The 25,660-nt window shown below is 38.9% G+C and overlaps 1 protein-coding gene across 1 annotated transcript; it reads left to right on the forward strand.

Moving 5' to 3' along the window:
- Positions 1-6,809: 6,809 nt before the first annotated feature.
- On the forward strand, positions 6,810-9,995 carry LOC132638444 (polygalacturonase-like). The gene is made up of 4 exons (XM_060355319.1): positions 6,810-7,265; positions 7,956-8,245; positions 9,102-9,330; positions 9,777-9,995. The coding sequence occupies exons 1-4, from the start codon at positions 6,825-6,827 to the stop codon at positions 9,993-9,995; spliced, it is 1,179 nt and encodes a 392-aa protein (XP_060211302.1). The 5' UTR covers positions 6,810-6,824.
- Positions 9,996-25,660: the final 15,665 nt, after the last annotated feature.

A 25,660-nucleotide genomic window follows, 5' to 3' on the forward strand; every position in this document is an offset into this window, starting at 1 on the left:
CTGTTACTATCAATTCAATAGTATTTATCTCATCTCGTGTAGTTGTTAATGATACTCCTAACTTAATCTCATCCTGTCATTACCTTGTCGCACAACATCTTTCTCGTTAGGACATATTACAAGCTTATATCTTATCTCCTTTAGGTTCAAGAAAACTTTCGGCAGAGTTTCTCTTGTAAGCATAACAATCCCAACATGCACATAGCCCAGAAAACACATCTTCTGCCTTAATAGGACACATATCGAAACACATATAATATGCAACTCAGCACCACAAAATTGTTTACCATAAAAGGATGTAAGTAATAAAGCTCGTCTCATAAGTTGTGCTTGCATACTCTGTCTAGAACTCAAATATATGTATATTATTTTCTACACACGGTCAAGCAACTTATTCATAAATTATGATCCTGACTATCACTGGGCCACTAACAAGCATAAACATCTCAATTTGCTTAATTGGCCCAGACTTTCACTTCAACACAGTCAATAACATCAGAAGTAATATATGACGGCGTAGGACCCGAATCAATCGATGCGTACATATCATATAAGGATTCTGACAACATACCTGGGACAATATCAAGGGAAGACTCAATATCCTGTCGCCCAGCTAACGCATGGATATGATGCTTGGATCCCATTGGACTGGGCATTCCTCTTCGGTCTCTATCACCGCCTACTAACATCTGTGACCTTGGCCTTGGAGGGCGTACCAATGATGAAGGGCCAACTACTAACCCCATAGGTCGAACCTTATCTTTACCACGCCTCCATCGGCAGTCGGGCCAGAGATGGCCTGGCCGAGCACAGGTTTAACAAACATCTGAGCCCAAGCGGCACAGTCCCCAATGTAACCTAGAACACTGAGTACGTTGTGGTACCGAGGATCTCGTCTGACTAGAACCACTCCGAATCCGAGAACTGGAAACTCTGAGACTCTGGGGTGACCTAGAATAAGTAGATCCATCAAACCTGGGTCTAGGAAAATATGGAGGGGCACTAGTTGTTGAACGAACTGAGTGCCTAGAGAATTGTTGCCTCAGAGCACCCCTAAACTCATGATCAAACCCTGAAGAATTAACTCTCTTTCTCCAACCCCTATTATCAAGATCACCTCCCTGTCTACCTGTAGGCAAGAACACAGCGTCCAAAGAAAACGGACGTCAATACGAATATTGTACTGAGTATGGGAGGCATAAGTAATAATAATACGTCAATGAGATAAAGGAAGCATCAAATAAGGAGCAACTGTATTTGACTGTCACTTATAAAAGAAATAATGCATGCTGGCTTACTTCATAATCATCATCATATCATGTATGCATAAATGTATAAGCTGCCCGCCCATATAGGTACGGTGTGATAATCATTAGCCTGCGTCCAGGCCTCCCGCGTCCGGGGTACCATCTCATGCCGCCCACTAGTGGTGCTGCCCGTGCCATATAAGCACGATATAATCATCTATAAGTCGCCCGCCTTAGCGGTGCTGCCCGGCCATATAGGCGCGGTGTAATATAATCAACATGTACTCATCATAATGCATGCATAGAAACTCAAAGACAACTATACTTTATCGAGGTGACATATGGTCGTGAACCCCAGATTCCATTATGGAACATTTATAAGTATTCTGCCTCACCTTGAAGGAAATAGTATATAAGGTGAGTGTATACAATAAACGACATCATTAACTTTATAGGAACATCATATCATGAACTCTAGAATCTTTAGGCTTAAGCTCATCATCATCATTATTAGGCTCATAATGTAACTCTTATCTCATATAGCTATTCATGAACATAAACTCTTAGTTCTACGGGATGTAGGAGATTCATGGAGAAGAAGGAAAAATCATGCAATAGAAAGAAAGGACTAGCCTCACATACCTTTTTCGTTTAACTAATTTATCGCTTGCTTGTTCTCCTTCAATGCCCACGTCTTTACCTTTAAGAGAATTCGCATTAACATTAGCTAATCGATTACTTAAACGTGCTTACTAAAGCTAAAGAAAATTGGGCAGCATTTCCTTTGTTTATACTACTTTCTCCATATTCCATATCAACTCTCAAACATCGATAACAACGTTCACAATATCGCAAGCAACAATCATCATTCACCTACATTATCCGCATTTCACCATTTCACTCCAATTTCTCCATAATCATGGTCATAGCTCATTATTGAATTTTCTTACATATAATACTTATTCCATGTTCTAAATGTCGTTCACAACATACTTACAATCACAACATACCAATATTCATAATTCACCCCAAACTACTACTCAACAATGCCACAATTCACACATTCATGACCCATTTCCTATATCTTTCTACAATCCAAGTGTTTTTGACTTTCAACACCTTAAAAAACAAGGAGTGATCATAAAAATCACCTTAGATAATGGAAGAATAATCCTTGAGTGGGAATTCTCTTCTTGCACAAAAACCCTAGTTCACTTCCCTTGGGATTTCTTGGCTTAGATGAAATTTGATAGGTTTTCTACACATGATTTTGTGGGTTTGACAAAGTTGATCATAGATTTCTCTTGGTTTCTTGTAGGTGAAGTGTGGATAGAATTCTAGAGGATTATTGAAGTGTGGAGAAGTGAAATGAAATGAATTAATGAGAGAGAGGTGTCCTTATATCAACTTAAAATCTGTCCCGACCAGATTCTACGGACCAACATACGGTCCGTATAATTTATACTGACCGTATGTCTGGCCGTAGATCTGGTCCAGTGAGGAACCTCATTCTGGGCAAGACATACGGCTGGACATACGGTCCGTATGTTTTATACGGCCAGTATGTTTGGCCGTATAATGCCCAGCTCTCCGAAACTCGTTCTCGTCGACTCGTTTGATCTCTAATCCTTATGGAACCTTCTTGACACTTGATTAACACCTCAATACCAATCTAAGGGACGTTATCACTCTTTTCCAAGACATCATTACGCCATCATTAACTCGTCGCTCATAATTCTTACTCGACACGCAACATATCCCTTGCTTTCTTTGACAACCTTCTTTCTTTACGTCAAATGTCTTTGAATCTTGATTAGGATCATCAAATGCTATTTATTACTTATCAAAACATCGCATATGTCGTACTCTTCGTCAGTCTATTCACTGTGCATGAACGGAAAAATTTTCGAGGTGTAACAGTTCTTGATCTCCTTATGATGTTATTGATCTTGTCTTATGATGTTATTGATCTTGTCTCATGGTTATTGATCTTGTCTTATGGTTTTTGATATCATCTTATGGTTATTGATCCCTCAAGGTGAGATATGTCGACGATGTTAGTTCCATAATGGTAATCGGAGGTATACCGATCTTACGTTACTCCGATAGAGTTGTAACGCTTCTTTGTGCTCTCATGCATGCTTATATATATATATATATATTATTTTATGACACCGAGCAGGGCTATAGTTGGTCGGGTACTGCACCTATTGTGCACACCACTGCAGTTGGGTACAGTATAATGATGATGGCCCCAAGAGTGGCCGAATGATGATGATGCAGCCCCATAGTGTGGCATATATATGAAAATGTTTTTTTTAAAGAAAGCATGCATGTCATCCGCCCTCAGAGGCACTCAGGTGTACAGGTTGACTCTCTTTTATCTCATGTTACCTTCATGTCTTTGTTATGTTGTTCTTCATGCCTCACATACTCAGTACATTATTCATACTGACGTCCTTTTGTTTGTGGGTGTTGCGTACATGCCCGCAGGTAAACAGGGAGACAATTCACACCATTAGGCTGCCTTCTCAGCACTTGTACTGGAGCACTCCACTTGTTCCGGAGTTGCAGTCTAGCTTGGTATGATTCTTTTGTGTACATTTGGGTATGGCGGGGTCCTGTCCCGTCCTTATTATGTTTTTCACTCTAGTAGAGGCTCATAGACAGATATGCACAGTGAGATGTTCTATGGCCTTCTCGGTCTATATTTTGTTGTATCATCATCTTTTATAGCCTTTACAGCTTGTATGCTTGGGTTCATCTTGATTACGCATGTATTTATATCTCATGGGCTTGTGCCCCTTTTAGCTTATGATATCTATTAGTTAGCAGGTTGCCTCGTGACGACCCTCATGGCCCACACTCAGGTATGACTATGTAATGCATGTATGTCCTGTGGTGCTCGGTAGGTTAGATCTGGGTGCCCGTCATGACCCTCCGTTGGGTCGTGACACAAAGTAGGCATTGGGCGCACGAGGGAGCATGCTAGGCACCAAAAGAAGCACCACAAGCTAGAAGCATAGGGGCCATGTTAGGTACCAATAGATAGCAGCAAGGCATAATGTTTGAAGGAGCGTACTAGGCACCGAAGCTAGCGAAAAAAGGGATGAAACTTAAAAAAAGAGATGTGAAGATAGATTAATTTCATCATCAAGTTACAAGGCATCTGTCTCAACTCCAAGAATAACCTAGACCATTCCCCCAACATTCAAGGTGATTTATTAACACGATTCAAGTTAGCTAGATTACTGCTACCTAAAATGGATCCTAACGATATTTTATCTTAAAATCACTAGATAGATCACCAACAAGAATTCAAGAACAACATTTTATCTCCAAAGTTAAAGTTTTCTAATTGAGGCAAACTTCGCAACCCGCTTTCAGAAATATCATTGATGATATTCAATTGTAGAAATCACCACGAATATCTGGAATGACTTTGAACACTAGAAATTAAGAAGAATCAAACATAGGATTCCATGTTGATAAAAAATAATGGAACTATAGAATTAATTATTGGATTGGCATGTAGAAATTGTTTGGTGAAGTGAATAGCTCAAAGTGGAGCGACGGTTATATTCCAAAATAAGAAATCGAGATGAGTCGTGACAATTCTTTTATTAAAATTGTCTTCTCATAAAATCCATGTCATGTATTTTTTTATTAAAGTGTTTATATGTTAGTATAAGTTTTGATTTGAGAGCGCGGACTCATATTTTCCATTGAATCAAATAAAGTGCTCCAATTGTGTTTCATTACAAAGTTTAGATAAATTATTTCCTAAGTCTGCATTCCATATATTTACATGTTTTTATCAGTGTCATATTGCTTTTAAATCGTTGAATTCTTTTACATGTAAATGAAAGATTCTCTTTGATGCAAAAGTTGATTTGATTTCAAACTGTTGGAGCAAGGAATGTTTATTGTTGAACTATTTAATGAGGATTCCAAAGAAAGATTTTTATTTGAGTTTTATGATTTAAGAACTATTAACAACTGTTCTTGGGAGTCACCAGATCTCTAAGATAGGTTTGTAGCGCCTTGGGTGGTTTACAACACATTCGGAACTACTTGTGTCAGAATAGGACTTATAAGTGCAACGTTGATTCGGGCACTAGACACTACAAAAAAAAGGGTAATTTGTGGAGGTTGAAAGTTGCAATTCGCGGAAGTTTTAGCCTCCACTAGTTACTAGTGGAGCTTAAAACCTCCGCGAATTGCAACTTTCAACCTCCACAAATTACCCTTTTTTTTTTTGTAGTCATGAGAATAAAAGATCTGGTACGACTTAAATACTAACTTTATTGTGGATGTTTTCTATAAAAAAATATTGCTGAAATCTTGGTGAGTAGAATTATCACATATCTTCGATGGTGGGAGCTAGCAGATAATCAAGTATTCTCAAGATAAGTACAAGATAGTTCGTACACCATCGTTACAAAACAAATAGAACAGAAATCAACTTAACATATATATTTTTTTCTTAATTAAATTTAAAGTCTTAGCTTTCTTTAAAGTTGGCTTTACACCACCAATTCCGTTATGCCTTCTCCGCGTATAATTAAGTAGCAATACCCGGATTAATTGTTAAAATATAAAATCAGCTAGCAGCAAATAGAAAGGGGTTTTGAGGAAAAAGACACTATAAGCAAGATAGAATTGACAACTTTGCTTCAAACAAAGCTTGGATTTCCTAGTTTTCAAGTTATGGCTACTTAGCTTGATCATCGGGCAAACACATCATTATCACCTAATAAAAAAACGTTTTTACCGGAAAGTATTTTCCTGCACCATATTTCAAACTATTAATTTATTTGCATGAGTGACACATTCGAAGGGAGTCTTGATGCAACGGTAAAAATTGTCACCATATAATTAGGATATCATGGATTCAAGTTCGTGGAAACAACCTTGCCGAAATGTAAGGCTAGGTTGCAAACATAAGACCCACCATAATTCAAACCCTTTTAGGACGACACGCAGAAGCTTAGTGTACCGGGCTCTCTTTTTGGTGACACATTCATAACCACATATTTATTTGAATGAGTTACATATTCCTAACACAATCTTGTTAATATTCCCTTTCTTTGTTCGTTGGTTTTTTTTTTTTTTTCCTTTTCTTATTTGGGGTTTTAAGTGTTTCCGCTTTCATAATTAAAGCCGTCAATTAAAAGCCGTACTTAAACATTGTACACAAAGTCCTACCATTTGACCGAGTATTTATTTATTGCGCCCATCAGATACCTTAATAATTAGTTTTCATGCACATAATTTCTTGAAGGAAAAGTTTGAAGAAACCATGCTTATCTACCAAAACAAATACCAAATAACTTGTAACGTGGCTGCCGTACGTACATATCATAGTATTATATCGACGTACGACTTACACTTTTGGATTTCATTCATGCATTTCTCCGATCATTGCCTCAATTACTGGCAATAAATTCAAGAAAGACATCTCAAACACCTCACTTTTCTAACACTATAAATACTATGATTAGTTATCCGTTTTTTCCAACATCAAAGTATCAACTTTCATTTCTATTGCCACAAGAAAATCTATTTTTCCTCAACATGGCTAACCTGATAATATCTTGCATTATTGTCCTCTTCTCTTCTGTATTTTTATTCATGGAATTATCAAATGCAGCAACAACTTACAATGTGCTAAGCTTTGGTGCAAAACCAAATGGCCAAACTGATGCAACTGAGCCATTTCTAAAGGCATGGGGAGCTGCATGCAGCTCAGTGGAACCGGCAACCATTTACGTTCCACGGGGGCGTTATCTAATAAAATCAGCAACATTTAGGGGGCCATGTAAAAATAGAATTACTGTAAAGATTGATGGAACACTTGTGGCACCATTGGATTATTGGGAAATTGGCAACTCAGGCTACTGGCTAGTGTTCATTAAGGTTAACGGGATTTCGGTCATTGGTGGAAATTTTGATGCTAAAGGAGCTGCCTTTTGGGAATGCCGGAAGTCAGGCAAGAATTGCCCAGTTGGAGCTAGGGTATGTTTCTTAATAGCTCATGCACTAATGAATACTCCTTCCTTTCCAATTTATATAATGGCGCTGAATAAAGAAGAATAAACTAAATATATGCGAAGTATCAAAAATGTCCTTTTAAATGAGTAGCGATGAGAGTTTCAGATGAGTGGCGGTGAACATCCCAACAAGTAACGTCACTAAAATAAAATAAGGATGCTAAGATTAAGTAATTTTCACAAAGAGAAATGTGTGTCTCACAAAAATTGAAACATGGCCAACTTCTTTTGAAGGTCTAAATCTTAAACTATTACAGTGGTAACATTTTCTTCGTTGAGGATAATCTTCCATTTATGAGAAAATCATTCTTTTTTGTTTGACTGGGAGTTTTAGGCGTGGGGATGGTAGAAGAAAGAAAGATTAAACCTTCATAAGGTTTTTTCATTAAAAAAATTCTCTACTAGTTTTATTATCCTACGTTCCTAACCATTTTATTTGACACCATCTGAAATAGACATAAAACACATGCACATAAACATATTGTGCCATTGGGAAATTATACATGTTTATGCTCTCTCCATTCCGTTCTACCTATCCATGTATAGAATAAATATCTCAATCCATTTTAATATATCAAAATTACCATGTGAAAACAACAACATATAACTACGTGAAATATTATAGTATCCTAATTCCTTTATGTGACAATTGCAGTCGATAACCTTCAATTGGGCTAATGATGTTGAGATAAGTGGCTTACTATCAATCAACAGCCAGGTAACACACCTTGTGATCAATAGCTGCAACAACGTGATGGTTCGAAATGTAAGAATGATAGCCCCAGACCAGAGCCCAAACACAGATGGCATACATGTTCAATCATCAACCGGTGTTACTATCACTGGTTGTAGAATCAAAACTGGAGATGACTGTATATCTATTGGTCCTGGCACAAGAAACCTTTGGATGGAGAAAATTTTATGTGGACCCGGACATGGTGTTAGGTAAGCCATTCGTGTTATACTGTGATGACAATATATATACACTTTAACTGTATGACCATCCCATTTATTTACAGAATTTTGTGTACGACACACACTGAGGGCCGGTTCTTTTTCATGTGGACCAAGCACGTGATTTTTTTAAATGGGCAGCAATGAGACTCGACCAAGGATCTCTGCCTACTTTGTTATCGTGTTGAATTGTGTGCCTGTTGCACTTTTTAAAACCTAAGTTTTTAGAGTGTTGAAGACATAATTAAGAAAATAAAAAGTGAGCTCTCTCTAATAGCTTAAGTTTTAGATGAGATATGAAATTCGACATAAAGACACCACACTTTTAGTTACTTAATTATGTCTACGTATATATGTTCCAATCTCCTTTGGTACATACAGAGAGATTTTATGTATTGACGTTTATACGATTCCTTTGTATAGCCCTAGCCCCTAAGGTTTTGAAGGAGAAGAACGGATGGGGCTTTTCGCCCCCCCCCCCCCCCCCCCCCCCCCCTCTCTTAAGTTGGTGTCTTTGAAAATTTGATCAAATTTTGCTTCATCTTTAAACTAGAGAGTAGCACAACATATCTTAGGAATATACTAGGATCAAATAATTTAAATTCAATTCTACTTTGGATATTGATTCAATATTTAAAATACAATAAAATTTTCATAAACTACATGGACTAACCAAAATCAAAATCTTCCATACTCAACAATAAATTAAAATGTGTGAGAAAAAGTAGTAATAATTGAACGACGGTGTGACTACTAACCTTCACTTGTTCAAACAAGGGACAAGAAATGTCGCTCATATTTCGATCAATGTAATCCTTTTATTTGACATTTAGTCTTTGTCTTGCAGTATTGGAAGTCTTGGAAGGAATTATGAAGAAGATGGAGTTCAGAATGTGACATTGACTTACTCTATATTCACAGGATCTGATAATGGATTAAGAATAAAATCTTGGGCAAGACCGAGCACCGGTTTTGTCAACAGCATTAATTATCGTAACATAGTCATGAAGTACGTTGACAATCCAATCATCATTGATCAAAATTATTGCCCCAACAACGAAGATTGTCCAGGACAGGTAACTCTTGGAACCAGAAGAAGGAAAAAAGGAACGGGTGGGGGTGGGCGGTTGAGTTTTTTTAGCAAACTGTTTGCAGTTTTCACTTTTTTAATTAAAATTAAAAAAAAAAGGAAACATATTCTCAATTGTTTTTACATTCAACATATTACATTTGCAAAATGTTCACGTAAGATTCTCGACTCGCTAGAATTCGGTTTTCTAGTCGTATAAGTATTGACCATCAAAGGAATGATTTTTAGTATGCTTTCCTCTTGATTAACTAAAGGTGGAAACAATATCGGAGCATATTTTGATATGTTGATATTGAGTTGATTGAGAGTTTGTTTAACTCGTAGTTGTCCGATTTAATTATTTGATGTTCTCCTCGGTAGATAAATTGTTTGATACAGAGGAAATAATCATGAATCCAAATTGTTATTTCATTTATTGTGGTTATTTTGCAGACATCTGGTGTAAAGATTAGTGAAGTAACATATAAAAATATACAAGGGACGTCGACAACTCAAGTAGCTATGAAATTTGACTGCAGCCCGAGCAATCCATGCGAAAGAATCCAAATACAAGACATAAAGCTCACTCATATGAACAAAAAGGCAAAATCATTTTGCAAGAACGTTCAAGGAATTAAGAAAGGAGTCATTTTGCCTGATAGTTGTATATAAGTATAATTCTACTTTTGATGTTGATCACGTATGTTTATTTAAACTCCTCAATTTAACCAGTAATTGTTACCAACGGCAATAAAGCTCCATTGGCTTTTCTCCAATTATATTGTATATACAATTATAACTGCAATAATAAATTTTTCTTTTAAAGTACTTTTCTAATTTATTTTCCGGTATATTATTTAGGTTAAGGAATAAAAAACTATTCATCTCACGCTACTCCTTTCAAAGTTACCGTTATTGCTTCTTTTCTTTTAATCGCTACAGATCTGACCAGGTCCTATGGCTCACCGAGCGACTCCCCTCCGGCGCGCCTACCTGACCAGAAGGAAGCCTCACCTAAGGCGATCCAGAAGATGGGTGTTTTCGGTGGAAAGAATTTATCCTCCGCTACTGCGTTAAAAGAAACACCATGCTCCTCTGTGACTCACAATCCCCAAGAGCAAGAATCGCCAAATACACAAAGAACTATCCATAATAGACTGTCGGCGGTGATTTCCAAGGCTTAAGTATTACTATGTGGTGATGGCAGAAATTAATGTAGGAGAACAATTGTTGAATGATTCCTCAAGAGCCGCCCCCAATTTGATATAATTAGGTCAAAGTGTTCTGAAAAATACCTCCTAAAAGGATCAGGGAAGATAGGTGTATACGATTATCTCTATGTTTTCATGAGTAACGATGAGGATTGCAAGGTTCTTCACAAGAGGGTAATATCAGTGTTTTAAAAGGCGTTTTCGGGGCGAGCCTTGGGGCAGGGCGTACCAAAAATGCCCCGGGGCGATGGGTCGGGGTGAAAGTCCCAAAAGGCATACGCCCAGCAATTTGGGGCATACGCCCGGGCGTTTGGGGCGAGTGTTTTTTGTTGGGGCGTAAGCCTAGAAAACTTCTTCAAACTAAAACGAAATTTGTTAAATAAGTCCTTAGTATAATGCCCAAATTGTCAAAAGTCAACATGTAATTACTCAAATGTTTTAAAAAGGAACTGAAACATTAAATTTAAAAGTCAAGACCTTTTTTTATTGCTAGAATACCTAATATATGTTTTTTTCCAATTATTTATCTTGTCTTCTACTGTCTCAAAAAAGTAACGAGCAGTCACTTGTACTTGTAAGTAGCGTATAATAGATTGTTCTAATTAGTTTTTTTGTGGGGGTGGAGCATATATATATATATATATAGACGTATAATAGATCGTTCTAATTAGTTTTTTTTTTGGGGGGTGGAGCATATATATATCACTTATTTATAGTTTTCTTCAATTTTTTACGCTATTTCACCTATTTAAAAGTATTTCTTATAATTATATCATTTTATAAAATACAACAACAACAAGCCCAGTATAATCCCACCATGTAGGGTCTGGGGAGGGTAGAGTGTACGCAGACCTAACCCCCGCCTTGAAAGGTAGGGCGGTTGTTTCCGAAAGACCCTCGGCTCAAGAGAGGAGAACAAGAGTGGAAAACAAGACAAAAGGTCAGATAGGACCAAGCATATCGAAAATAATATGAAAACAACGAATAACAAAAGCGAGAAAGTCATGGTAGAACAGTCCGGAAAGAAACGAGCATTAACTACTATAGATAAATAAGATAACCAAAGTGCAACGGCCCAACAAATATAAGCAGCAATCAAATGCAGAAATCAAATGGTAATAAACAAATGAGAAAAACTACAACTACTATGGTGAAAAGATAAGCCGTCTAGCCTTCTATCCTAATCTGAGTCCTCCACAACCTCCTATCTAAGGTCATGTCCTCGGTGAGCTGAAACTGTGCCATATCCTGTCTAATCACCTCTCCCCAATACTTCTTCGGCCTCCCTTTGCCTCTCCTGAAACCGCCCATAGCCAACCTCTCACACCTCCGCACTGGAGCATCTGTGTCTCTCCTCTTCACATGCCCAAACCATCTCAGCCTCGCTTCCTGCATCTTGTCCTCCACTGATGCCACTCCCACTTGTCTCGGATATCTTCATTCCTAATTCTATCCCTCCTAGTGTGCCCACACATCCACCGCAGCATTCGCATTTCCGCAACTTTCATCTTCTGAACGTGAAATTTCTTGACTGGCCAACACTCCGCCACGTACAGTAAAGTCGGTCTAACCACCACTTTGTAGAACTTTCCACCACTTTATAAAATACTAAAAATTAAAACCCCATAGGGCTTACGCCCCGTGCCTCGGGGCTTACGCCTCACCGAGGCAGACGTAAAACACCCCGCCTTATGCCCTCGCCTTTTAAAACACTGGATAATATATAGATTGAGGGCTTTCAGTTATGGCTACAAAAGTGAACCCCGAATTTTAAACCGAAAGACAATCTCCTTATCGTCCCCATCTAGTTCTCTAACCTGATTTACCCTTTGACATACACAATTGGTAGTATGCCAAACAAATTGTTGGGAAGTAGGAACTCCGCTAGGACTTGATGTTGCAACAAAGAATATGATGAGATCATGTATGGCCAAGGTGAGAGTTGAAGTAGATAATCTTAATTAACCTCTAGTTAATAGTGTTTGGGTTGGTTTAGCGGATGATAATTATCCTTCAAAGGAGTTTGAGCAGAAAATCAAATATGAAAATATTAAAACTTGCTCATTATGTAGTGAAATGTAGAATTCTAGAAAGGAAGAGATTGGAAGAAATGGAGGCTGAGGAGAAAAAATAATTTTAACATCCAAAAACCAGGTCCTAATACCAAGAATGATTCTAATGACCTGCAACCTCCTAATCAAAGATAGAATACTAGAGATATATTGGGAGGATCAAGTAAATAGAAATGATCATAGCAAGAGACAAAAAGGAAGGAGTGAACCTCCTAAAAGCATATACAAGCCTACAAGTACTATGGTAACGACCTGTCCGATTGTTTTGGCTACTAGGATCTTATTCCCCTAAATGTCATTCCCCGTAGACTTAAAATGTGAATTATGACTTGCGGGTACGAGTGACATGATTCTCAAGGCAATCGAGCGAGTATTAGAGAAGGCAACCAAAAGCTAGAGTTCTTAAGGAAAAATAAAATAAGAATCGACCAAAGTCAACATTCGGGGTAAACAAACTCAAAATCAAGGTTTGAAAGTTCCTACAGGTACAGAGAGTGATTTATGACTTAGATGGATAGTTTAGACGGATATCGATGGGTTCAGCGGTGATACGGACACTTGAGTTGCATACTAGTTAAATTGAAAATTTAGAGTTGCCCACGATAAAAGATGTGCCTAGAAAACCCCGGATCGATGTTTGTTCCAGCAAATTCGTAGGTTTTTCTCGATGTGACTTGCATAGTTGGTTTTGTATTCCGAGGGGTTCAAGTGAATTTCAGGCATCTAAATGGACAACTTGAGGCATCAGATTTTTCCTAGTTTCTAGTGTCAGTCTTTGGTCTTTGCGATCGTGATGGAGAGACCTACGATCATAAGGAGTTGTTAAGGGAAAGAGTCATCGCGGTTGTGAGGTCTGTGCCGCGATTACATAGAATTTGGAGACCTAGCAATACATCGCAACCACGCGAGTGGTGTCCGCGATCACAGAGGTTTATTTTGTGGGGGTCCCACGATCGCAAGCTGATAACTCCGCGATCGCATAGAAGGGGACCTGGGCAAACTTAAAATCCACAATTTGACTTATTATTTCCTATTTCAATTTTGGGAGCTATTGGTTTCGAAATTTGTTGATTTTTTTGGGCAATCAACTCATTTTGGTGATTCCTTTCGATTATTGAGAATTTTTCTCCCTAAATGAGTTGATGAAATTGGGATACCAACCCTAGACTTTATGAGAATATAAAATTTTTATTTGAGACCCGATTTGTGGATGGAATTGGATAAAATTAATCTTTAGACTATGGATAATATGATTTTGAAATAAAATTCTAGTTTTGACCATAGGGGCTCAGGGTTGACTTTTGGATTGGCTAGTTTTACGCTAATACGGGTATCAAAAGATTCATATACTCATGTAGAACTCGTATTTGAACAAATTGGGAGCGTTCAGAGGTGCTCAGGAAGGGCAAGGCTATTTCGTGAGTCTTGTTACTTCGGATTTAAGGCAAGTTAAGACTTTTTAGACTCTAATTGGAGGATCTTTTTGTAATTAAGTTATTTAAGGATGTTTATCCGCTCTATTTTGTTGAATGTGAGATTTCATCTAGATTTATAGTGTTATTTCCCTTGTTATCTGTTGACAGTATATAGCTATTGACACTAACATCTGTTAAAGTATAGAAGCAAGGTGTTTTCAAAGACCAACCCTTGAGACTACTTCATTAGGATCGGCCAATGATACTTGCTGAGTACATAATGATCCTCATACCCATAATACACTTGTTGTATCTTTTTGTGTGCAGATTTAGATTTATGTACCGGTGAAGCATGCAGACTCGCTTGATTTCACAAGTTTCTTATTAGAGATTTTGGGGTGAGATTACTGGCCGATCCACAACATCACTCCATTCTATCCCTACTTTTATTCTGCCTTTAATATTGTGAGATAGTTGTATTGAGACATTTTCAGACTTTGTATTCATATTTTAGAGGCTCTTGTACCAATGAGCAAGCTTTGGAGGTGTATTTGCTATTTTCCATAGTTTATAAGTATGAACTACATTTATGGCTTATTTAATGTTCTCACTTTATGTTTCCTCTTATTAATTGAATAATGGATTAATTTTTTTTATGGTTTGCCTATAGAGTACTTGGTGCCTATCATAACCGAGTTGTCAAGTTGTTATCAATCAGATGACGCAATTCATCGAGCACTCCCATAAGTACTTTTGGCATTTACATAGGAGGTCGGACTATAAGGACATACATGAGACTCTATGTGTCCTGAGGTCTTGGCCATATGGAAGAGAGACAAGGACAACCACCATAACAAGCCTAGGCACTCACACTTCAAGATTGAGGCCAATATTGCTTTGAATATGATCAACTGCAGGATTCCACCCGCTGCTTTCGACACTAATGTCGATCATCTATGAGTTTTCCTGGTTTATGTTATTCTAACAATGATGAAATTTAAATTGGGAAAGATTGTGTCGTAGCAGATAGGCAAGGTGAAGCATGAGGGGTCGAAGAAGTTGTTCCATCCTAGTTGTTGACTTAAATTCCTGACAGGTTGTGATATTCCTGAGAATGACTTCTATGATCATAAGGTAGAGGCAGCTTCCATGTACTTTGATGCTACCATCGTGAAGTAGAGTGTGAGACCATCTAGTCCTATGCTTACACTGGAAAACAGGGTGACCCGTATGGAGGATTCTGTTGAGTAGATATTCGCTCAATGATCATGATCTTACATAGAAGTTTTGATGATTTGACAAAAAAATGCACCCAATGACAATCAAGGTTGATATAAGGAAGGATTAAAATGAAGAACCAGACATCCACGCAGATGTCCAAAGGATTCAGTGAAGCAGTCATATCTGGAAAGGAACTTCTCAAAAGAACTGATCCTTACTACGCAATTGCAGACTAGAAGTTTTTTCAGGCCGACGTTAGAGAAGAAAGAATATTGACTGAGTCCTACTCAATAAAGAGTTGGATTTTAAGTTATGGTAATAATATCGCAAATACCATAAGTTGATCAACATGGAAATTAGCATTGAAGTAGGACAAGGAAGGCGGCACGCATACAATGAAAGAGAGGAAGATCCAAGTAAAATAAGGTTTGATTTTCGGATATAATTAATGAAACCAAAACTTGGCTGGATTCAACTATTCAAGGCAGCAACTACTTATGTATAAAGACAACACGAACAAGCTTTAGAGCTTTATCACAACCACAAATCACAACATTCCAATGAGAGGCTTAAGTGAGAGCAATCAAACTTAGTCTTAGAAAAGCCAACTACACGACGACAGAATTGGGCTTATGATGAAATTATAATTTAGTTCTTTAGGTTGTCTAGCTTAGGTTCTATTGTGGTTCCATCTATTACCTTTTCAAGTATTGTGTAATAGGTATTTGTTGGTTTAATTTTTTAGATTATGATTTAGGTCAGACTGTTTAGGGAACAGGTTCTTAGGTTATTGTAGCTATTATAAGGGCTCCTGTTTTAGTGAAAGAAATTTGGTAAATCCTATAGGATGATAGATCGTGGTTTTATTCTCTTGAGCAAGGAGTTTTCCACATGAAATTATTGTGTTGATTTTACATTCCGCTGCATCATCTTGTTACATAATTTGCTCTAACAATCAGATTCTTAGAGCACATAGGAGTAGCGCGGTCCTAACAAGTGTATCAAGCTAGACCTTTTTACAAAGGCTAGTACCTTGAAACATGGCGGCACCCCCTACAATACAAGAAGATGTAATGACCCTATGTCGTTTTGATATTTTTATCCTTTTCTCCCCTAAGTGACTCTTCCCTTAGCTTTATTATGATGTTTTTGACTTGCAGGGATGGATTGAGCGATTCTCAAGGCAATCCGGTGAGTATCAAAAGAGAAATAGTATTTTTTTTTTTTTGGAAATTCTTAAGTTAAGAAATGAGAATGGTTGACCAAAGTCAACATCTGGGGTTAACGAGCCTGTATGCAAGTTTGGACAGTCTGTTAGGTCTGAAACTTGATTTATGACTTAGTTGGATAGTCGAGATGGAACTCGAGGGGTGTTGACACCTAAGGTTTGACCTCCCGTAATTTATTTTAATTACCCAGAGTCCTTGGATATCAAACGGAGTAAAATATGTATTTTCTACAAGTCAAAATGATTTTATAAAATTATTTAGATAATATTTTTCCACTTCGTTTGGCAAAATAACTTCGATAATATTATAAATCATTTAAAAATCAATTTACATTTATAATTAATATGAAGAATTTGTCAACTGCTAATCAAAAAGATAATTCAAAAACAATTACTTATCTAGTTGTTAAAATTGTCAAAAAAATCAATTAGCAAGCATTTTACTCCGTTAAATTCAAGAAATCTGATGAATTAAATGAATTAATCCTTTTTACTCCTCAATTCTTAATTTTGCAGTTAATCATGATTAATCAAGTGTTTAATTGTGGTTAAATTCATAAACTGCTTACTGTATGATTAATTAAGGCTACAATTGAAATAATCAATTTGTTGGGCAATTCTGGCGTTAATTGAAACAACCAATTTTCATGGTTTAAGTCAATTGAGGTCATCATTGCAAGATTAGCTTTTAAATTTCTTGATTATTTTAATTCTTGCCATGATTAAAATAACCAATTTCATGGTTTAAATCAATTAAGGCCATTGGTGCAAAATTAGTTGTAAATTGGTTGATTAGATTAGATGTGGCCATAATTGAATTGACCAATCTCATGGTTTAAGTCAATTGAGGTTGTAATTGTACTTTAAGTCATTTTTTTGTAAATAATTATGCCTTAATTTAACTAAGCGGGTTAATTAGTTAAATCTTGGTCATAATTAAGGTGTTTAATTGATAGACATTTGCAAGTGTGACCACATTTGTGATTTTTTATCCCCGAGTACACACACGTAGTCAAATGTATACATGCATATGCACATATACATGTTTATATCATGTATACCAAAAATTAAATCCCCCTCCCCTTTTTTAACTGGCCAGGCCCAATCCAATGGGACCAAGACCCGGCCCAAGTCGGCAAATTAAACGGGTAAACCCCCTTTATTCCTTCAGCAACCAAATGACCCTTTACCCATAAAAAAGGGTTTCCTCTAAGGAAACGCTTAACACCGCCGTGTCTCAACCCTTCCTCTCTCATCGTCATCAGCCATTTTTGGCAACGCTTAATGTACAATCTCCTTTTGCAGAGATGTCACTATCCAATTTCACTAAGTTGTGCGGGCACCTACCTTTCCCACCTCTGTAGGCGGACCCTTAACTCAACATTCATAATTTATTGAAAAATAGCGGAAGAAAGGAAAATAACGTAAGTAAATGAAATCCAACCCCAGTATCTAGTCTGGTCATACAAGAGCATCTAACTAAATACCATAACTCTGAATGATAATACATCAATAGTCTCAAAGTCATGTCTTAGAATGGAAATAAAGACATAATAATAGGAAGAGTCTTCAGGCAGCAAACGTCCTCATCCTCACCCTGAAAGACTTGACTAAGCAAGCCTCGAATATCAACCATGAGGAGTTGAAGTAGATCCTACATGGTACTCTGCATTCATAAAAGAATGCAGCAAGTGCAGGTCAGTACAAAGAACAAGTGCTAGTAGGTATCATAGGCTGACTAAGATTAGCTAACGTATATAAAGACAACAAAGCAAGATAAACACGTAAAACAACAAGGTACATGGCAACACGAATCCATATCCACGGTACAAGCCATCACCTATGTTATAGCATCTAAACCCAACTGTGCCAAGTCTCAGTATAATCAATCCTAACCAGTACATCACAATCATATCACAACAAATCACCACCTATGTTATAGCATCTAAGCCCAACTGTGCCAAGTCTCAGTATAATCATTCCAAACCAATATATCACAATTGTGTCACAACATACCACAGGAAATCTAAAGGTACAATGCAATGCAATAATGTATGTATGATGAATGCAATGCATAAGCACCATACACATGTACACCGACGATAGAACATCACATCTCGGCAGCACAACCCATGGGGGACCCGCGAAGTCCATGTACCACTCGCTCCGGAAAATGACTCCTCGGATCACGAGCACTCTCTCGATCTCGACAAGAAACCTCGGGCATCGTACACTCATTGGTTCCCGACAAGAATCGTACACTCATTCGTTCCTGACAAGAAACCTTGGGCAACGTACACTCATTTCGCTCCGGTAAATGACCTTAGATCACAGACTCTCATCTTTCTTTTATGCTCTCTGACAAAGACCTCGGAGGCTACACTCTCTCACTTATCATCATCAGTACCATAACCATGCAATATCAATATATCATGGAAATGAGTATGAAAACAATGCAATTTAATATCCATAGCCAATTCAATCCCACACAGTACCACACCGGGGCACACAAGTGCTATCAATAATAAGGCTACAGAATAAGCCACAATGAAATCACATTCTCATCTCAATATCAATCAAGTAAAGTACCGCAATATCATAGCCATGATATATCACTAGTCACAAATACCCAATGTCTCAACGTGGCAATAAGCCAATAAGTAAATAGAACAAGATAAGTCAACAACGCAACAGGGTGGGTAGCCCCCAAATCACATAACAAGGCCCAACCGAAGACAATATCCAACCCAACTTCATACCCGAAGGTTTACATGCATTCTCCAACAATATCATCTAAACATATGCTTCGCTAGCCGAAGTCTCACCATAAGGTGTCACAACCCAACCGGAGGGCCATGACGGGCACCCGGTGCTAACCCACCCGGGCACCTCTTATCGCACATTCATATTCACATCTAGGTAGGCCACATGGCCTACTCATGATTTCTACACATCAATAATACTAATCTCATTGGGCAACGACATATTTATATCATCATCAACAACAATGCCCATATCCATATACACAAGCCGTCGAGGCTAATAAAATAATATACAAAATATGAGCAGACAAGGCTAAAGGACATCTAGCTATACACAATTGTCTACGAGCTTCTAAAGAGAGTATGTGACATCATATAGACAGGACAGGACCCCGCCACGCCCATACGTATGTACACAAAAGAATAATACCAACAGCTGCAGCTCTGGATCAAATAGAGCTCTTCTATGCAGTCCCTAAACAAGAGATCTATGGATCAAGTCGGTCTCCCCGTCCACCTGCGGGCATGACGCAGCATCCACAAACAATAGGATGTCAGTTCGAATAATGTACTGAGTATGTAAATCATAATAAATAGCATAATGGAAGCATGAGAATATAGCGTAAGATAGAAGAGTCATGGGAGGATAGAGCCATTTACACCTCTAGCATCGTTCATTGTATTTACTGACCCTCTTTCTAATGGGGACCTCCCATTTCATACATTTATACTTATGGTAGTATCATACTGTCACGACCCGGCTAGGGGCCGCGACGGGTACCCGTGATAACCACCGAGCACCGCTCGTTCTATAACCCTTAATCTTATTATCAATCAGTTATCCATTTCATGCTTAGTTTATAAAAAAAAAACCATTTTTCATTTGGAATCAAAAACATTATATATACATGAGCCCTTTAGGCTAGCAAAATAATATACACATGTGCATACATACAATTAACCCTGCCATGAGACCATACACCCCACATCGAGTATCTACGAGCCTCTATGAGATGACATACACAACTGTACACAAAAGATCATCATAGGTACCTCCGGAGCAATGGAGGGCTTTCAATCAACTAGCAGCTCTAAGAATCCGGAGCAATGTCTCCTCCCTGTCTACCTGTAGGCATAAACACAGCGTCCAAAGAAAAGGACGTCAGTACGAATATTGTACTGAGTATGAGAGGCATAAACAATGAAGAAAGGCATCAATAATGTAATGAGAACATCAATACAAAGCATATGGATCTGACCGATAATCATAAATGGAATAATGCATGCTGTCTTACTCATACTTATCATCATAACATATATGCATCATATGCAGACTGCCCGTCCAAGACGGAACGGTATGATCATCAACAATATAAGCCCGCGTCCAGGCCTCCCGCGTCCGGGGTACCGTCTCATGCCGCCCACTAGTGGTGTCTGCCCATGCCAAAAGGTCGTGGTGTATCCGTATAGCTGCACGCCTTAGCGGTGACTGCCCGGCCAACTAGGCGCGGTGTAATATGCTCATGACATGCTCATCATAAAATACTTGTAATAATATACTTATCATAATATGCTTATCTTATCATAGTACATGCATAAGGCTCAAGATCAACTATACTCTATCGGGGTGACGTAAGGTCATGATTCCCCGATTCCATTATGGAGCAATTTGACATTCTGCCTCACCTTGAAGGAATTAGTACATGAGGTGAGTGTAAGCAACCAATAGCTTCACTGTCAGGATAGCATCATCATATCGTATCTCTTATCTCATATGGACATTTATGACTATAGGCTCTTAGCTTTCCAAAAAAGGGAACTCATGAAGAAGATAAAAGTTTACACTAAAGGACTCATGCCATTAGAAGAAAGGACTAGCCTCACAAACCTTTGTCGTTTAGCTAAGCTATCGGTCACCCGTTCCCCTCCAATGTCACGTCGTCACCTTCATTAAAGAATGTGAAGTACATTAGCTAAATAACTATAAGAACGCGTCGTTAGTTTCTAGGAAAACTTGGGCAGCACTTCCTTTGTTTATACTACTTCTCCCATGTCCTACATCAACTCCCAACATTCGCAATATTACTCATAATATCACAATCAACACTCGTCATTCATATGCACTTAGCAAAATCCACCTTTTTCTTCCAATTAACTCACATTTAGGGTTATAGCTTATTATCGTATTTTCCGCATTCATAAAACTCATTGCATAGCCTAAACATCATTCACAACATGTTCATAGTGACCACATTCCAACATCCGTGATTCAATCCCACTATCATCCAATTGTGTCACTATTAACTCGAAATACCCCATTTTCTATGTTCTTCTACATTTCAAGCATCTAAGCATTCTAATACCTTAAACAACATGGGATGATCATAAAACTCACCTTGATTGATGGTTGAACAAGCCTTGAAAGAGAATACCTCTTTAGCACCAAAACCCTACTTCACTCTTTCTTGAATTTCCTTGAAGAAGATAAACTTTACTTGAATCTACATACTTGATTTCATGTAATTGATGTTGTTGATCTTGGTTTTCTTTTGATATCTCTTATAGATGGATGTTGGAGAGAGTTCTAGAGGTTTCCTTAGCCAACAAGATGGAAGAAAATGATTTTTGGACGAGTTGGGTAACATTTAAAGGGGTCCAGAATATTTCTGGACCGACACAACCTGCGACACGCTTCGCGAGTCGCGAACATGCTCCGCGAGTCGCAGGTTGTGTCGCGGAGCTTACCAGATGGCCGACCCTTACTGGCACAATCTGTGATGAAACGGCGTGGTCGCGGGTCGTGTTCGCGAGTCGCAGGTGGTGTCGCGGAGTGTGCCAGAAGGTGATATTATTTTGCCCTGAAACAGTCTGTCGTAGAATGGCCATAACTTTTGATCCCGCTATGCTGTGAGGGCCCGCGACCTATGGTTAGAAAGAGCTTTCACTTATCTAAAACTTCCATCCTGTGGTGGTTTTCCCAAATTCCAACTTTACAATGGCGTTTTGGCCCCTCCAAACCAGATCCTTCGAAAATGTTTCCTTAACTCGCCCTTTTGGATGGCTTATGCCCATATTTGGCTTATGGGTCCTTCTTGAAACTTACTTGGCACTTAATTACCAACATAAGGGGCATTATAATTCTTCTCCAAAATATCATTAAGACATCACTAGTTCGATACTCGAAATTGTCCTTCGCCAGTCGATTCACTGTGCACGAACGAAAATTTTTCCGGGGTATAACATTCTCCCCCCCTTGGGAACATTCGTCCTCGAATGTTAAACTATTCAGGATTCTATGAAAATTTCGCCAGAGTTTCCCCTGTACTATGGCACTACTAACCTGTCACAACAACCCATAATATCATCGCCTCACAGGGCTACATCACAATAGCAACATATTTGTGGCCACACACGACCAAAATTATAAAAATTAATGTATACGTACCTTATCTCGTTGGCGTTTCGCCTTGGATTTCTCCTGGGGGTTGGAATAAGTGTGGATACTTTGACTTCATACTCTCTTCCGCTTCCCAAGTCATTTCTTCCCGATTGTTGTTCCGCCACAGGACCTTAACTGAAGCTACCTCTTTGTTTCGAAGCTTTCGCACTTTCCTATCTATGATGGAAATAGGCACTTCTTCATAAGTTAACTTTTCCGCTATTTGCACATCATCTATCGGGACAATATTTGTGGGATCTCCAACACACTTGCGGAGCATCGAAACATGAAAGACTGGATGGATTGATTCAAGCTCTGAAGGCAACTTTAATTCATAGGCTACCTGTCCCACCTTGCGGATGATTTTGTAGGGTCCGATATACCTCAGACTTAGCTTTCCTTTCTTGCCAAATCTCATCACCCCCTTCATTGGCGACACTTTCAAGAACACCCAATCATGAATCTGAAACTCCAGATCTTGTCGGTGGTTGTCCGCGTAGGACTTTTGGCGACTTTGGGCTGTCAACAACCGATCTCGAATCACTTTGACCTTTTCTATGGTTTGCTGGACCAATTCAGGGCCCACTAATTGTGCTTCTCCTACTTCGAACCATCCGATTGGAGATCTACATTTCCTTCCGTATAACGCTTCATATGGAGCCATTTGTATACTAGAATGATAGCTGTTGTTATATGAAAATTCAATGAGAGGTAAATGATCATCCCAGCTACCACCAAAATCTAACACACACGCCCGTAGCATATCTTCTAAGGTTTGAATGGTACGCTCGGCTTGCCCATCAGTCTGTGGATGAAATGCTGTGCTAAATTTCACTTGCGTGCCCAAACCTTCTTGAAAATACTTCCAGAACTTAGTTGTAAACTGTGCTCCCCTGTCTGTAATAATAGACAATGGTATGCCATGGAGCCGCACGATTTCCTTGAGATATAGCCTTGCATAGTCCTCTGCTGCGTACGTCGTTTTGACTGGGAGAAAATGGGCTGCTTTCGTCAATCTATCCACGATCACCCATATCGAATCATACTTACCCCGAGAGCAAGGTAATCCCACAATGAAATCCATGTTGATCACTTCCCATTTCCAAGTAGGTATTTCTATAGCCTGCAATAAGCCTCCCGGCTTCTGATGCTCAACTTTTACTTGTTGGCAACTTGGACACTGTGTCACAAATTCTACTATGTCCCTCTTCATACAACTCCACCAATACATCATCTTGAGATCATGGTACATTTTAGTCGCACCCGGGTGGATAGAGTACCAGGAACAATGAGCTTCCTCTAAGATTCGTCGGCGCAGATCTGCCACATTCAGCACGCATAATCTTCCTCGGTATCTGAGAACCCCATCACTAGAAACTTCAAACGAAGAGTTTTATTTTCCATGAGATACGTCTCTATGATGACATAACTGAGGATCTTCGCGTTGCCGTTCTTTCACTTCCATAACCAAGGACGAAACTGCAGAATCTTTGATACTAGTACCTGCCTCACCCGTATCAAGAACACGTACGCCAAGATTAGCCAACCGATGGATTTCTTGAACCATCTCTCTCCTTTCTGGGGCGACTTCACATAAACTGCCCATTGATCGGTGGCTAAGTGCATCGGCTACTACATTGGCTTTCCCGGGGTGGTACAAAATGTCAACATCATAATCTTTTTATAGTTCTAACCACCGCCTCTGTCGCAGATTCAATTCCTTCTGCTTGAAAATGTACTGGAGGCCCTTGTGATCTGTATAGATAACCACGTGCACACCGTACAAGTAATGTCTCCACATCTTTAAGGCATGAATGACTGCAGCCAATTCGAGATCATGCGTTGGGTAATTCTTTTCATGCTTCCGCAATTGTCTCGAAGCGTATGCAATAACCTTACTATGCTGCATCAATACACATCCTAATCCGACACCCGAAGCATCGCAATACACCACGTAACCATCTGATCCTTCTGGAAGTGTTAAAACTGGAGCTGAGGTTAACCTGTCCTTCAACTCTTGGAAACTACGCTCACAAGCGTCGTTCCATTGAAATTTAGCCGCCTTCTGGGTTAGTTTCGTCAATGGGGCCGAGATAGATGAAAATCCCTCTACAAACCTCCTATAATAGCCTTCCAAACCCAGGAAACTACGAACTTCTGTGGGCGTCGTAGGCCTTGGCCAAGTTTTCACTGCTTCAATTTTCTGAGTATCAACTCGAATACCATCATCGGAAATAACATGGCCTAGAAATGTTACCGAATTCAGCCAGAACTCGCACTTTGAAAATTTCGCATATAATTCCCGGGCTCGAAGAATGCCAAGAACAATTCTCAAATGATCTGCATGTTCCGATTCCATGCGAGAGTACACCATAATATCATCGATAAATATGATCACAAATAGATCCAAGAGAGGCCTGAATATGTTGTTCATCAAATTCATAAATACAGCCGGAGCGTTAGTCAACCCGAATGACATCACTCGAAATTCATAGTGGCCATATCTCGTTCTGAAGGCTGTTTTAGGAATATCCACTTCTCTAACTCTCACCTGATGGTAGCCCGACCTCAAATCTATCTTGGAAAACCACTTGGCACCTTGCAATTGATCAAACAATCATCAATCCTTGGGAGAGGGTATCTGTTCTTTATCGTCACCTTGTTCAATTGCCTATAGTCAATACACATTCGTAGCGAGCCGTCTTTCTTTCTCACAAACAAGACCGGTGCTCCCCACGGTGATGAACTGGGTCTAATGAATCCCTTCTCGAGCAAGTCCTTCAACTGTGCCTTTAGTTCTTTCAATTCTGCCGGAGCCATCCGATAAGGAGGAATAGAAATAGGCTTTGTGTCTGGCAACACATCAATAGCGAACTCAATTTCTCTTTTTGGTGGAAGACCTGGAAGTTCATCCGGAAATACGTCTGGAAATTCGTTCACCACCGGAACTGACTGAAAAGTTTGCGGTTCTGCCGCGGTGTCGTGAACC

The sequence above is a fragment of the Lycium barbarum genome, chromosome 4 (assembly GCF_019175385.1).
Source record: "Lycium barbarum isolate Lr01 chromosome 4, ASM1917538v2, whole genome shotgun sequence".
In the NCBI taxonomy this organism is placed as follows: Eukaryota; Viridiplantae; Streptophyta; class Magnoliopsida; order Solanales; family Solanaceae; genus Lycium; species Lycium barbarum.